Raw genomic sequence first — 15,320 nt, 5'->3', positions numbered from 1 at the left:
GTCATATTGTAGGCAATGAGTGCACTTTCAGTTGCCTTCATAAGAACACCAAGAGTTCTCTCTTGGAAGCACACATGCCATTTAATCATTTGTCCGGATTAAAAAACCCTCTAAAAAATAACAGCCAGAGTTTTTCTTCTTTAGTACCACTAAAATATGTCAAATAATGCTATATTGTATTAATTTTTACTAATGCTTCTGCCCTCTCGGTAAACAGGTTGTCATGAGTTCCTCACCCATAATAGCCTCTGTCAACGTAGAAATTTTCTTGAAGTAGCTGGATTCAAGTGGGTAGGGAAGTGATTGTTGGAAGGGGGGAGTACTAAGGCTTCTCTAAGCCCGTTTAGATGGAGCTACTAGTTATCATAAGAACAGATTTCGTCTAGTAAAAAGAGACCAGTTGGTACTATCGTCACAAAGCTGATTGCAGTGTGTTCTCCACTTTTCTAAAAAATGCTGTCGCTAATTTCAAATTGCTGCCCATGCAGTTCCAAGACCGGCATGCCGATTCCTTGTTCATCAGTTTAGATCAATTCAAGCGCCTGTATATGGTTACTGCTTGCAGGGCGGATTGCGTAGGTTGTTGGCTAGGATGACAGTGCTCTAAAATCAAACCTTTTGTTTGAAATACAGTCAACTCTCTCCAATACGGACACCTTTGGGACCGGTACTAGCCGTCCGTCTTAGCGAGATGTCCGTCTTATACAGAGTCAAATAGAGGGAGTAAAGAAAGGCAGGGACCGTTTTACGGAGGTGTCCGTCTTATAGAGGTGTCCGTTAAGAAAGAGTCGACTGTATCATTATCATGAAAAACCTTTTATTCACAAACCCGCTAGATAAAATTAATGGCTGCATGATACAGATAACTTGATCGTTATACATGCGTCTTTATTGAACGAAAACTAATTCGAGAAGAAGAAGAAGAAAGAAAGCCGTTAATTGCTTTTGCTTTGGCTCGTACTTTCCGCAACTTAACTCAATAACTAATCGTAATGTAGGTCGATAAATTCCACCAGTCCTGGGAACAGAACAGGCCAATTACATTCCAATTTTTCCCGCGAAGACTGTCATCCAAACACTCACCCTGTGAGCAGAGGCTTCTTATGTTTCGTACGCTACTTCATGCCGAGAAAACGTAGCCTCTCTTTCCGGGCCAAATAAGAATGTTTTTGTTAACGCCCGTTACGCAGAGTTTTTTTTTTGCTCTTTTGTGCGACTTCTGCTGATTTTGGCCTCAATTTTATAGCCTTTTTAAAGTTTTTATCGGATGCAGCGGTTTCATATGGCACAAGTAATGAAAACTTTAACTGCCTCATCTCAAATAAATCGCCGACAGTTTACAGCACAAAAAGACCTGAACAAATAGCACGTAAAATGTACTTCTACCGCCCCATTTCTGACAATAATTTTCATCTTTCACCAAATATTTGATATTAGCTCGACTCTATTATTACGTATTGTAGTATCAAAAAACCTATTCAGTGAAGAACTTTATGTTAAGGATTTTTTTTAATTTCGCCCAAAAGGTGGGAGGGGCAATGCCCCCCTGTCCCCACCCCTTCCACGTGCCCTGTTTTTTGACGGTCTGTCGCGAGCCTGGGAAGCCTAAGACGACCTTAGACTACAAGTAGTCCTCCAATTTTCCTGAGGGAAACGTGTCCCCTTTTCTCGCGTGGGGTGATTTTCACGCGCGCTCGCGTTTCGATCGCTCTACTATTGGCAAATACTTCATGGCTGAATGCCATATACACGACAAGCCCACAATGCCCTGCGACAATGCCTTTGCCCTACTATCCCTCCCTTAGTCTCGCTAGGGTAGCACCTCATGTATGACGACTCTTCGTTAATGGCCACCATTCATACATGAATTAACCATGCCGGCTCATCAAATTTTGTAGCCCACGCAGGCTGCAAACTTTGTTGCAAAAACTAGAGAGAAAGTTTATGGTTTATCGCGGTGATCTGCGATGGCTGGTGTAGCGGAAACTTTAGATACAGATCCTATGCCCGGATCAAGTGACAAAAGGGAATCCTTGAGAACAAATAAATCTAATGGTAAGTGTCAAATCTGGTACCATAATATTAAAGTTTGAGATCTCAAATCAAACTTCAACATTATGATGCCATCCCAATATTTTCGCTTCTGCATTCTCAGTTACTGCTTTTTTAAACCAAAACACACTATTTCCTTTGTTCGTACCTTTTGCTAGTGTATGAATGGATGACAGCGCACATTCGCTCGTGCATACAGCAAAAATGTTATAAATATATGTATTTCTTATTTCCTGAAATATGTTTCTTATTTCCTTTTATCATTAACTCGGGATAACTGATAAATCTTTCGCATTATTTTGGTGTATTTGCCCGTCTGAAGGGTAGACGTCTCTCCTTTTGCTTGTAATTAACCTTCTTGAGGTCGTCACTGTTTTGCCCTTTTTTATAGTTAACATCGTACCTTACCGATTACACTAGAGATGCAAAATAAAAAAAGCTGAACAAATTCTGAGCTTTCTTACAACTAATGTTAATGTCACTTACGCGTGCAACGAAGTGAATGGGGAATAGTTTACAGTGAAACTACGGTCAAGTCGTTAGCATGCAATCTGTTTATTTAGTATCCCACAAACTTAAGCTTATATTGAAAAGTTTGGTCCATATTGCCTGTAGCTTACACAGATTTATTTGTATCCAGTGTTTGAAGAATATTGAAACAGATTGAAATTAGGGTTTTTGAAAACTGTTCATGTTTGCAACTTCAAAAATAATGCTCAGAAGACAGTCATATTAATGTTTGTCTCGAATCTCTGACTTTGTAGTTTCTTTGCTTACTTTAAGTTCCAATAGCAATTGAGGGCGAGTAATTAGCATAATTAAACAAAATGATCTGGACTGCCATCACAGAGCCCCTTTAATTCTCTCTGCAAAAATTTTTGCTCGCTTTGTTATTCACCGGTCATGGTATTCTTGTAGTGAAGATGATGTATTATGATTTAGCACTTATCTTCTCTCCTGCATCTTAATTGCCTATATCTTAGATCTATGATGCACTTTTCAGATTAGTTTTTCTCTTGTATTATAATTATTTTCCAAGTTGTAGGATGGCAAGGTTCGATGTCCCACTATGTAGCATTGCGTACCTACATGTATTTTGTTATGTACATGCTGTAACCCCCTGTGCAGGAGTATAGACTACTTAGAGCCTCTTGTTATTATTATTATTGTTAATTATTAATTATTATTATTATCATTGCTATTATTATTACTGGTAATACTGATAAATATTTTGTTCCTTGTCATGTTTATATTTTTAATTTTTCAGGGGATACACAAAAACTGAATGTAGTACTTGCTTCTAATGCTGATGGATGGGACAAGATGACAAATGGAGAATTAGAAAAAGAACTGGCTCACAATGAGAGAATCAAACTAAGTGGATTTGTGCCAAAACACACTGAGAAACATAAAGCACTGGCTACTGACTTAAACATTAAACTTTTTGATGCAAAATTCATTTCTGGGTATTCAGAAACAGAGCTGCTAGCCCATCCACCTGATGATTTGAAAATTGATGTTTTGATGATGCATTGTTATGGATTTAATGTAGGACGACAAGCACAGGTTATAAAAGATAACAAAAACTGTATATGGGCTATTGTTGTGCATACAATCTGTGAGGAACTGGAGAAATACTTAAAGAAAACACAGTCAAGTGAACAATCTGAAGAACAACCATCTGCAGAGCATGAGCTACAGGTGACATTGTGTGAAAAAGCTGATCTTGTCATTGCTGTGGGCCCTAAAGTTGCAGAAGCCTACAAGGCTGCATTGAGCTACTGTGGGAAAGAGGGAAATGTTTTTACCCTAACACCTGGAATTTCAGAAAAATACTCAAGTATCAATTGGCAGTGTGAGAATGCTGCAAGTGAAAATTTCCGTGTACTAGTCAGTGGTTCCACCAAGTATTTCCATGTCAAGGGATGTGACATTGCAGCTCGTGCTATCAGTCTACTGCAGGATGCATCATATCATCTGATACTTGTTGCACAGCCTAAAGATGATGATGATGAGCTTTATGAAGCCATGCAAAAGGAAGAAATAAGTTTAAATCAGCTGACCATTCGTCATTGCTCGGCTGGGGACACAGAAACATGGTTTAAATATCTTCATGAAGTAGATGTTCTCATCAAGCCATCAAGAACGGAAGGCTTTGGAATGAGTGGTCTCCGTGCCATTTCAGCCAATGTTCCTGTTCTGATCAGTGGAAATACTGGGCTAGGTATGACCCTCAATACATTAAAATATGGACCAGAGTTTGTCGTGGATTCTGAAGACCCCCAGGCTTGGGCTGACAAGATAAGGGCATTCAGGGACATGGAACCAAAGGCACTTCGCTCAAAAGTTGGAAAACTGAAAAAGGAATACATGATAAAATATAAGTGGAAGGAACAATGTGAAAAGCTGGTGGACAGATTTTTTGATATGGTCCATGGCCAGTAAGGACATATAACTGGTGTAATAATGACAGTCCTGTATATTGTACATGTACATGTATGTAAAGTCAGCTTGTATAAATGTGACTCTAAATTTAAGAGCACTAATAATGACTGTGAAGGGATATGTGGAATGTCGAGGCTCTAAAATACATGTAAGTTGTGTGACGTCTAATCTAATACCATATTCTCCTTTTGATTTATGGGTCAGACAAATTAGAAGGAGTGCCATGGAGTTTCATATCAGTCACTTCTTCATAATGATCTAATTAATTTTTCTCCACATTGAATTGCATATCTTAAGTATTGTCATACATGGAGGATATGACAGCAAAATGTTTACACAGTCAATTAAAACAGTAAAGATCATGTGATGAATTTGAAGGAAATAACCCAGGAATACCTTTCAAATTGTAAAGTGTTTTCTTTTGAGAGGAGCTTCCCAGGTGAGCATCTTCTTCTTGTGACAATTAACTTGCAGTGTACAGGGTTGTCAGTCATGCGATCTAGTGAGGTCATAATAGACCTTTCCTGCCTTCCAGTGTAGACAAGAAGTCGAAGCCCGGGTTGACAGAATACAGTTACATTATTTTGTTTGCTGCCCTATAGTGAATGCAGGAAAATTATTCACTACACACAGGCGGCAAAATTTTATTTCTCAAATTTTCTTCATCTTGGAACTCCGTTATAATAGCTGTGGTCACACTACAGAGTTTAACCTAGGTAAAACCGATTTTCCTAGGGCAAATTCATCCAAAATCTCCCGCGGTAAATTCATCTCGGGTTTTGTTTTACCTAGGTAAAAATACTGGGAAGGTCACACTACTGATTTCGGCTCCCAAAGTTTTCACGCCAGTTGAATTTTTTGGAGCGTAAATTCAAGATGCCAAAATGCGCAGGGATCTAGCTGATCAAAGAGATGTTTTTTTCTTTTATCTCGCTGTTATTTCTTGCGCTAATTCAATGTGCAAGGTGAAGAAAGGCAAAGACGTGGATGACTCGTGCCCCAAAAATTTCTTTCACAGCGTGATCTATGTCCGGTTCTGTCATCAAGACCTTTGCCGATGAGCGTCTATTGGCTAGCAACCTCGGTATTTCATTTTTCCCTAGCTATTGCTTTGGGGAAGCTGTCAAGGGAAACTCTATTGTTCTCGAGACATATCCAAGACCCAGAGGATAAAATTTCCCCGAGGTAAGTTACCTAGGGACAAATCGGTCACACTTAAAAAATCAAGTTTCCCTAGGTAAACTGTCAACAAGTCGTGTTTACCTAGGTAAAAAGTCTGTAGTGTGACCACAGCCATTATATAGCCAAACCATGCTCTACAGACACCTGCTTAATACGGACACCTCATTGTTATGGACAGTTTGCTTTGTCCCTGGGGATAGAAATCCGTTACATTTTCTCTAAAATTCAACCCGCTTAACACGGACACCCTATTAATACCAACACTTTCTATGCCCCCCCCCCCCCCAGTATCCGTGTTAACATGGTTTGCTGTATATGTATGTTGCAATAGTGCAAAATATTCGCTGAAATTTAGCTAAGTTTCATAATGTAATTTGAAATGTTGATCGAATTGATATGATACAGTAGTATCTAAAGTAAAATCAGTACTACAATCAAATTTGGTGGTGTGTTTAGAAAAAAAGAGTTTAGAGGTTTTATAGTACTATAGTATACTATATAGTTCATAATTATTAATATTATAGTCTAGTTTTTTAAAATTAAAATAACTTTGAGGGACAATAATACAATGTATTAAGTTATGTAAAACAGTGTCCCATAATAATAATGTATATTATTTTATTAGTTTTCTAGACATGTACATGTAGAATTTATATTAGTTCAAAAACTAAAATTATATTTATTACCAAAGGATTATTTTTACCTTGTTTTACTTTTCTTTGAACATTAGAATACTGATCATGAGTTCTCAACACTTGTTTTCCTGTTGATTGGCCAGATCCAAACCTTCAAAACTTTCTGCACGGGTGGGGGGTGGGGGGGGGGGGGGGTAGGTTGAAGAATATAATACAGTCATTCAGGGAAAAGTAGAACGTTTCATATTACCACGAACATTATTTGAAACTTAAGCATTTTGGTGCAGAAGTTTAAATCTGTAGACAAAATTGCCAGTGAGGACCAAAGTTTGTGAATGAAAGTTTGTTCTACTTCCATTAACTGTGAATGGATTTAAATGCAGGCATGCCACTTTATTGATAATCCTGTTACATAGGAAAATTTAGTTTCTATCACATGTAGTTCAAAATGATCTATAGTGAAGTTTTGTATTAAATTAGAGATTAAAGTCAGTCATTAGAAGGAACTTTTTTGTCAACAGATCAATAAAGTGTATGTTAAACAGATGGCAAAATTATTCCGTGCATTGTAGTCCTGTTAGCTAACAGAGAACATAGACTGAACATGTAAAGGTTATAAATTTAATCTTAGTACAGGGGAGATAAAGATAATGTCTGAAGTTACAATGATATTGAATTTATTGCGGTAAAAGTGTTCTTTTAACCCGAAATGTGCTGAATACAGTCTGCTCACTGATTTCAGTTCATGAACCCTTCTCCCAGTTCTTCCCCAGGGCTTTTGCAAAGAAATCAGTAAGGACCTTGGGGAAAGGTTGTGCATGGGCAAAATATGTAAAACTGAGATTGAATGTTCAGCCAATAAAATTAGCCTTTAGTAGGCTACACTTTAACTTGCTTTGGTATCTAATGGGCTAATTTTAATAATTTTCCACATAGAGATTTCGTAGCCATAATGTCCAATTGGATGCACGGATGTAATCGCAAGTAAGAGGCCGTAAGAAACTGTGGTGCTGCTTTGTTTGGGGCTTGGTTGAAACACAAAAATTTGCTTTAATTAAGTGGTTTGTAATTGGCCACCTTAGAGAAATGATAATCAAAGGATTGTGGGTAGATCGTCCCAAAGCCGAATGAACTTTTAACCTGAAAAAGACCTATAGGTCACTAGCAGGCTGTGATTGCGGTAATTTCTTTTCTCATTAGACGAAAGAATCAATGGAAAAGCTCCCCGAGGGGCACTCTCTTATTTGCCTAAATGGGTCTGTGCTGTAGCCTGAATGGCAGGTACAGAAAAGGGGAGGGGGAGGAGGAGAAAAGCCCGAGGGGTACCCTCTATAATGGCCTATGCAGGAAGGCTCCCTTTTTCATGTTTCAGGTATGTGAGAGAGTAGGGATTTCACTAGGTATGTGAAAGGGTGGGGACATCTGCTATATTGGTCTGTAAGATACATTTTATGGCTGTAAAAAAGTCGAGAGAACTGGTGTTGTGATTTATCCCCTGGATTTTTTCAAGACAGTGCGTTTACAGCAGTTAAAAGGGATGTAAAGGACAGTTATAGAGTTCCAACGCCTTTTAGCACACGCTAAATTAACATTCGCGCGCGACTAACAGTGCATCTCCCCACCCCGAAAACAGTGTTGAAACCGTCAAAGCACAATTTCTTTGATCTTTCAACATTGTATTGGGTGGGAAAGGGGGAGGGGTTAACGGTTTTTCAAAGGACAGCACTGCTTTTCCCAACATTACTTGTGATACAGATAGAACTGCTGTTATACTCCTCAGGGCTGCTGTCCCAAGAAATTTTGTCCAGGATTGTAGGTATGTGACGGGGGTTAGGGTACCATTTGTCAATAGAAAGTATACGAAAGGGGCTGCTTTTCTGCCCAGATGTATACTGAAAAGGGTAAGGGGCTGGACCTCAAGACGGAGCCTTCTTACTGAAAACTTTGTGGAGTTTTCCCTGGGATGAAAGGGAAAGGGAGGAGGGCCTTTACTTCTCTACCAATCAACAACAACATAAACTTTATTATATTGAACAAATATATAATTACATCAATATACATGGGAAACTAGAAAACTTTGACGGGTTTTTTCAAGGTTCTCCTATTATCTATTATGTTTTCTTATCAGGTCTGGACGCCACGTGTAGCGTAATCTAACCATAAATTGATTTCAAGAATTTAACTTCCACAGCATTAAGCACTGTCTAAACACTGTTGTGAAAAAATATTTATTTCCTTTTTATACTATATTGTGATTTTGTGTTCTTTAAATCTTCTGGAATGGAGTTCAACTTCGTCCTTTTACACTGTATTGAATCATAGCCATAGTTTGTTCTGTAATACTGCCTATGTATATTATTGCTTCGCCGTGTAGAATAAGAATGAAGTTGACTATTCAAAATATAAATATCTCTAAGATTATACGGCAACACGAGCCTGACGGCAACTTATTATTAAATAGGTCAAACTCAGGCTCACTTGTGCAAATTCGGGGAAATCGCCATCCAGCGAGGAATCTGGTTTCTGTCAAGTCAAATGAACAGGGTGTATGCAAAACAAAACCAATTAGGTTAGTAGAATAAGGTCTCTTGTCTTAAACTTTATGGGAAATGAGCAATTCTTTACCGTCAGGCTGTCAGGGTTTGGAGGTCTCGGAGGCCGTGCGAGGCACCCCCTCTACCCAAACTTTGCTATGGGCAGTCCCCTCTCGGGGCTCCACCCTGCGTGGGGTAGGTAAAGCTACACACCCGACCTTCAAGTACACGTGCAAATTCGATTCGCTTGGTAAACATCGTCCCCTGGGCCAAGCCGAAACGTAAGAAAGAATGGGGAAGAGATACTAAAATTGGGTATGATCTCAGGTTAGACCTCGTAGTCTCATCTCGCAGCCGCCCCGCCCTCGCATCATGAGAAAGGGAAAAATCCCTGTCCCACAGACCTTTGCGGCCTTTTGGCGTGAATGCAGTTATGGCGGCGAGTTTGAGAGATGATCAACCATGTCTGCAGCCTCGCGGCTTAAATTTTGGCTTGAATGGTAATTATATTCTCAGTGAGACAAGTATCAGTTTCTAGCTTAGCAATTTGGTAACAACAGATTGGTAATTAATGTAGCTTTAGACAAAAATATGCTGTGTATTTTCAGTACCGTGTACGGGGAATTATTCCTTCTTAAAGAAGGAATACAATGAAGCTTTTGAAGTATTTTCAGTCTTCATTCTAGTAATGTTACACGTGGCTTGTGTGTATTAAAGGCACTTAAGTTCCTCTATTTCATCCCAAACATTGAAACTTTGAGAAAATGCGAAAAATGCTCTCATTACAATTCTCTTTTCATCCAAGCTAGCACTTCCGGCATATACTTTTTTAAGTTCTTGTTGTGGCTATAAGCTTATATGTAGGCTTATATGCAGATCGATCTGTGCAGTACAAATACAGGGCCCCATCTTTGCATCTTATTGTAGCCTGTGGGCTGGCTTTTCTTGTAAGGATGTGAGAGAAATGTGTGGGTTAAAATGTTTTGGAGCTGTCAATTCTGCCCTCAGGTCTAGTAAGCAGTGACCGGTCACATACCCTAGTTTCAAATAAACAACCAACAGGTGGGTTTTATGCGGATATTTTTGGACCCCACTGATCTTCATTGATGGCGTCGAAACTTGAAAGAAAAGTATAAATACAAGTGAATTACTGTTTTTGTGAAACTCCACACTGTCATTTAACCAGGGAATAGAGTTAATCTTTGTTCACGTTTAATACTGTCGGTTGCATCTATAAGCGTGTACACGTGAGGAAAAAACGTGTTCTAATTTATTGGGTGCAAAAGTGACATGTTTTGGCACCAAACGTTCGAAGTTTGGAGTAGGCAGCTGTTGTCGACTTGATTTGTTTTTGCTCAACAAAATCAGCGGAACGTGCTGATCAAAAACAAATAAACAACTTACCTTTGGCGTGGCAGTTTGCTTTAACGGCTGTCAAAATTCAAATGTTTGGCGACGAAACACATGATGTCTGGCACCCTATTACAACATGTTTTTTTTGTCTCGTATCCATGCTTAGATGCAAATGACGGTATAATGTCCAACAATGTTCAACATGTTGAATGGCTTTATGAATGTTGTGTGATATAATGGAGGTGGGATTGTTTAATGACTGTTGAACGGGAGCCCCATAATGGTTGTTGTGTTGTCAACAAAAGGTCAAATCATGTGCAGGCAGTGTAATGTAGTTTGTGGAATTTTGTATCAGTACCTTTGCTACACTATTTGGAACTTGTTCCATTTTTATCAAAACTCAGTGCTGTAATAGTGTTTTTGTTGTTGCTGTTGTTGTTGTTGTACTTGTTTTTGAGGGGTTTCATTTAAGTACTTCTAAGCTTTCTAATTTGCTTTCTAGGTGTGCCTATACAGAGAATTACACTTGCATCCAATGCTGAAGGATGGGACAAGATGGTGAATGGCCAATTAGAAAGTACACTGGCTCTGGATGATAGAGTCCTTGTCACTGGATTTGTACCAGGAAACACTCTGCAGCAAAGAGAACATGCCAGGGAGTTAAATATTGACCTTTTTGATGCAAAATTCATTTCTGGCTATTCACCAACAGAGTTGTTGGCCTATCCTCCTGATGATCTAAACATTGACATTTTGATGATGCATTCTTATGGGCGTGATGTTGGGCGACAAGCTCAGATCATTAAGGACACTAAGAACTGTAAGTGGGTTCTTGTTGTGCATACAGTAAGTGAGGAACTGGAAAAATATGCACAAAAAGCAGCCTCAAGGGCAGCTGTGAACGAACCAATATCTGAACATGAGCTACAGGTGAAACTCTGTGAGAAGGCTGATCTTGTTGTTGCTGTGGGCCCAAAAGTTGCAGAAGCTTACAAGGCAGCTTTGCGATACTGTGGTAAACAGGATAGCGTTTTTACCCTCATGCCAAAAATTTCAAGTGAATTTCTAGGTGTGCGTCAGTCATCAGACACCAAGTCCTGGGATACAGGTGAAAAGTTCCGTATACTGATCAGTGGTTCTGCCAAGTATTTTAAAGTCAAGGGATGTGACATTGCAGCTAAAGCTATCAATCTACTGCAAGATTCATCTTATCATCTGATTCTTGTTGTACTCCAAGATGATAACATCGCTGAAATTCAGCAAGCCATGTATGAGGAAGGAATCAATGTGAAACAACTGACAGTGCGGAGATGTTCTGGGACCACAGAAGTGTGGCACAAATTGCTTTGTGAGGTAGATCTTCTCATCAAGCCATCAAGAACAGAAGGCTTTGGAATGAGTGGTCTCAGGGCTATTTCTGCTGGTCTTCCCCTCCTTGTCAGCAGAAGTTGTGGGCTTGGCATTGCCTTGAAGAGTTTACCCTCTGGTAGAAACCATGTGGTTGATTCTGATGAGCCAAAAATTTGGGCTGATAAGATCAAAGAAGTCAGGGAAAAGGGCTTCAAGACTTGCCACGTTCATGCTGAGCAGCTAAGAAGTGAATATACAACAAGATTTCTGTGGGAGGAACAAATTGACCACTTGTTGAGAATATTTTCAGAGATGGTAGCACAAAATCAGGGTATGAAAAGTGCAGCAATGTAAAATGTTTATTTATGTTTTTGAAAATTGTGCTAGTAAATGGGGCAAACGTATGGATGGATTGGTTCAAAACATTGTTTGTTTAGACTCATCAAAATGCAACCAGGTGAATTCAATTTCAATTTCAATTCTTCTCGGAAAGTTCCTCTTTCTTGTTTACTGTGTTTTTCTTTGTACTGCTTCAGGAAGCCTTCCATAGTGTTTGACACTACTCTTGTTCGTTGTTAGGTTTCTCGATCTTCCATTTCCTATTCACAAATTTTGGGCAGCAACCATAATTTTCTGAAAAAAACTATCAAAGGATCTTTGCATCTTATCTGTATAATAAACAGGTCACACGAACAAGCCACTTCCAAAAATGCAAAAGACGAGATGGTGGAGGTATATAAAGGTTGTGTCCTGATCTCCCCATCCAACAAAAGCCTGGTTACCTTTGGTCACCTTGAGTTTCATGAAATCTATGTTTTTCGTATTGTTCAATCATGCTGTAAGCATATCTTTTTCGACAATTTGTTCAAGATAGAAAACAATTTTATACGTGAAGAGAAAAGAAACACATCAGCCTTTTGTGACCAAAATTAATGTTCATTTGCAAGAAGAGTTTCTATCAATGAAACTACTTATTTAACAGTAATTTTTGCTAACCATGTCAGGTTGCTCGGTCGGCACATTTTTAGTAAGGAATTGTTGGACACTACATGTACTAACCATTGGTTAACTGGTTACCATTAATTTCGAGCCCCGAGTGGCATCTGGAAAAGATGGTATTGATTCACGTCACTTCCCTTTTGTCATTGTAGAAAGAGTTATTGCTGAAGCTGACCGGGTCGATGGAAGGTTTCTTGATGAGGATATCAACCCAAGTATTCAAGAGTCAAACCAAGATGTGAGTGGTCGTGATAGATTGGATGCAATGGCAGTGGCCCGACAGGTAGATACCTTAAAGAGAAGTCATGTATTGTCAACTAAAGTGCGTGACTTGCCTGTGCAAGTTTATAAACAGATTTGTGAGCAGTTGAATGTCAAGCGAGATGAGAAATTTGATGACTTCAGGATTCTTGCTGAGAAACTTGGATTCTCAAGGGAACAAATACGCCATTTTGAGTCGAAAGATGACCCCACCGATGAAATTCTGACGTCGTGGTCTTTAGCAAGTGGTGAAGCAACGGTGGGAAAGCTGATTGAATTGTTGAATGGGGAGGACCTTGAACGATGGGACGTGGCAAAGACTCTTGAGCACTGGGTAGACGAACAGAACTTCCATACTTAATCTGACAACGAATTTGTTTCAAGAGCTTACTGATCTATCAGATCATGTAGTTATTGCTTACTTGAGGAGTAATGGTGACACTTAAGTATAACTACACAGCAAAGATAATTAAATGCTTTACTTCTCCCTCAGTGGCAAGTTCCAGAGGGTGGCCTCCTTTGCCCCAGAAGGGTATGTGCGGCCAAACAGGGTATGGTTTTTCATTGTCTTGAGTGTAAATAGGGTATACAATTTCACTATTTGACGTCTTTAACAGTATTTCATTCTCCTTTTTGGGGAGAGGGGCACTCCCATATAAAAGTGTTGGAGATGCTCACGCTCGTTGTCTCACTTAGGGGTAGAAATTGCAGATTTTGGTCTCACTTAAGGTATTCAGGATGCAAAGCCAATATTCTTTCTCATAAAGATATCCAGGGTTATGGGTAAAGAAATATCCAGATAAAATAAAAGCAAATGACACCACAATCTGCTGGAGTATGCCTTTTTGGTCTTCCTCCTTTGAAGGAGACCAAAAGGTGGGCCAATAATTAAAGTGCAAGCCACACAGATTAGTTTGCTGAAGGAGTCACCCCCTGGGTACCCTGCCAGCACAGCCTTTCTTTCGCTTGCTTGATTTTGGAAGAAAGACTCTGCATGAATTGAGTAAGATCTTTGTTAAGTGTGTGCGGCATGTTGCTAGGATACAGTTTCAAACCCAGGCCTACATGTAATAGGCGTGTGTTTGCTACAGTGTTCTCTGGTCATCGGTTCTTCAATAAACAGATGCTTGCACTCCAAAAAACCAGGTTGACATGAGGAAACAAGATTGACTAGTTCAGAAGTTTGGGCTGTGGCAACCTTAAAGGTTTGACATGATTCGGGCAGAGTTTCCTTTTCTCCGATCAAGAAGACAAAAGGAGGCTCTGTTTGCAGGATACCCCCTGGGGTCATTCTAGACCAGAAACCATGAAAAGGCACTGGAAGTGGGAGAACGTTGGCAAAGCACAGTATACATTTTTTTAAAATCTAATTCTGTCATGTTAGTTTTTTTTTTTCTCGCTAAATTCTATTTTCAAAATGAAATAGACTAAATCAGTTGGTGAAAAATGATTTCTTGCTGTAAACAGGGTAGTAAAATGGGTCAGTGGTTTATCAGGCATCATTAAATGCCACTTTTGTAGAATAAAAGTTTTAGAAAACTGAGGCGAACATTAATTTTATTGCAAACCAAATGACTAGATTTTTTAAAATAATAGATTCCAGGGCTGTGTTCTAGAAGTTCCCCTTCTCTACACGTGTAGGGACTTGTTTTGCCTTAAGCTAGAAGATAATCTTCATGGTTTTTTTTAACAAGAATATTTTTGTATGTTGGGCAACCCTATTTCACAGGTTAGAGTTTTTGTATTTGTTTTTTTTCAGAGCACAGCCTTGTATGTAGCAACATAATAGTCATCATCATTATGTCATAGTAAATAGTTTTAGAACCAGCACTATGGCATGTATTGAGCCTCTCTATGGGTACCTGCAGGTGTTATTGTTGTAACATTTTTCATTTATCAGTTTTCCAAGAAAATCTTAGCATGTCAAGAATATTATTATTTTGCATAGTAACACTACTCCACAATGACGATGATGACGGAAATGAGAAAATAAATATAAAAAAGCAACAGGTTTATTAAGCAAAACAAAAACTAGGCACCTCACTTTCTGGCAGATTTATTTGCTGTCATCACCCAACTACCTTTGTCAAAAAAATAGGAGTGGTGATGTGATTGTCACTTTAATCTCTGAGATTGTTGTTTCGTCAATAGCAATTGTTTGTGACTGATTTCCTCAGGAATACCTATACAGGGTCTCAGTATTGCTGAGGGAGTAGCTATTTACTATTGCCTGAAAAAATAGCTTAACTTTATAGAGCCTCCTTCAAATACCCCTGTATTTGGTTGTGGAAAAAGGCTTAGATGCAGCCTCTAGGGAACACCGAAGCCTACAAGACGTTAAAAAGCTGGCTACGCCCCTGCCAACTCAGACATTTCAATAGCTTTTGAGAAGTAGGTTATTCTAGTAAACTCCAAGCTAGAGGAAGTGGCCTGATAGACTTACAGCACCTGTATGTTTTCTTACCTCAGTGAAGATCAAAATAGACTGCATGCAAAACTGCATGATCAT

The 15,320-nt window shown here is 39.1% G+C and overlaps 2 protein-coding genes across 2 annotated transcripts; both read left to right on the top strand.

The window, feature by feature from the left end:
• The first annotated feature begins 1,967 nt into the window (after positions 1–1,967).
• On the top strand, positions 1,968–5,198 carry LOC140938209 (D-inositol 3-phosphate glycosyltransferase-like). The gene is made up of 2 exons (XM_073387725.1): positions 1,968–2,055; positions 3,320–5,198. Exons 1-2 carry the CDS (start codon positions 1,968–1,970, stop codon positions 4,495–4,497), a joined length of 1,266 nt encoding a protein of 421 aa, XP_073243826.1. The 3' UTR covers positions 4,498–5,198.
• A 5,475-nt stretch (positions 5,199–10,673) lies between these two features.
• LOC140937064 (D-inositol 3-phosphate glycosyltransferase-like) lies at positions 10,674–14,574 on the top strand. The gene is made up of 2 exons (XM_073386595.1): positions 10,674–11,882; positions 12,703–14,574. Exons 1-2 carry the CDS (start codon positions 10,757–10,759, stop codon positions 13,170–13,172), a joined length of 1,596 nt encoding a protein of 531 aa, XP_073242696.1. The 5' UTR covers positions 10,674–10,756; the 3' UTR covers positions 13,173–14,574.
• The last annotated feature ends 746 nt before the right edge of the window (positions 14,575–15,320 follow it).

This window comes from Porites lutea, chromosome 5 (genome assembly GCF_958299795.1).
Source record: "Porites lutea chromosome 5, jaPorLute2.1, whole genome shotgun sequence".
NCBI classification, from domain to species: domain Eukaryota; kingdom Metazoa; phylum Cnidaria; class Anthozoa; order Scleractinia; family Poritidae; genus Porites; species Porites lutea.
This window is presented reverse-complemented; position numbering and strand designations above follow the sequence as displayed.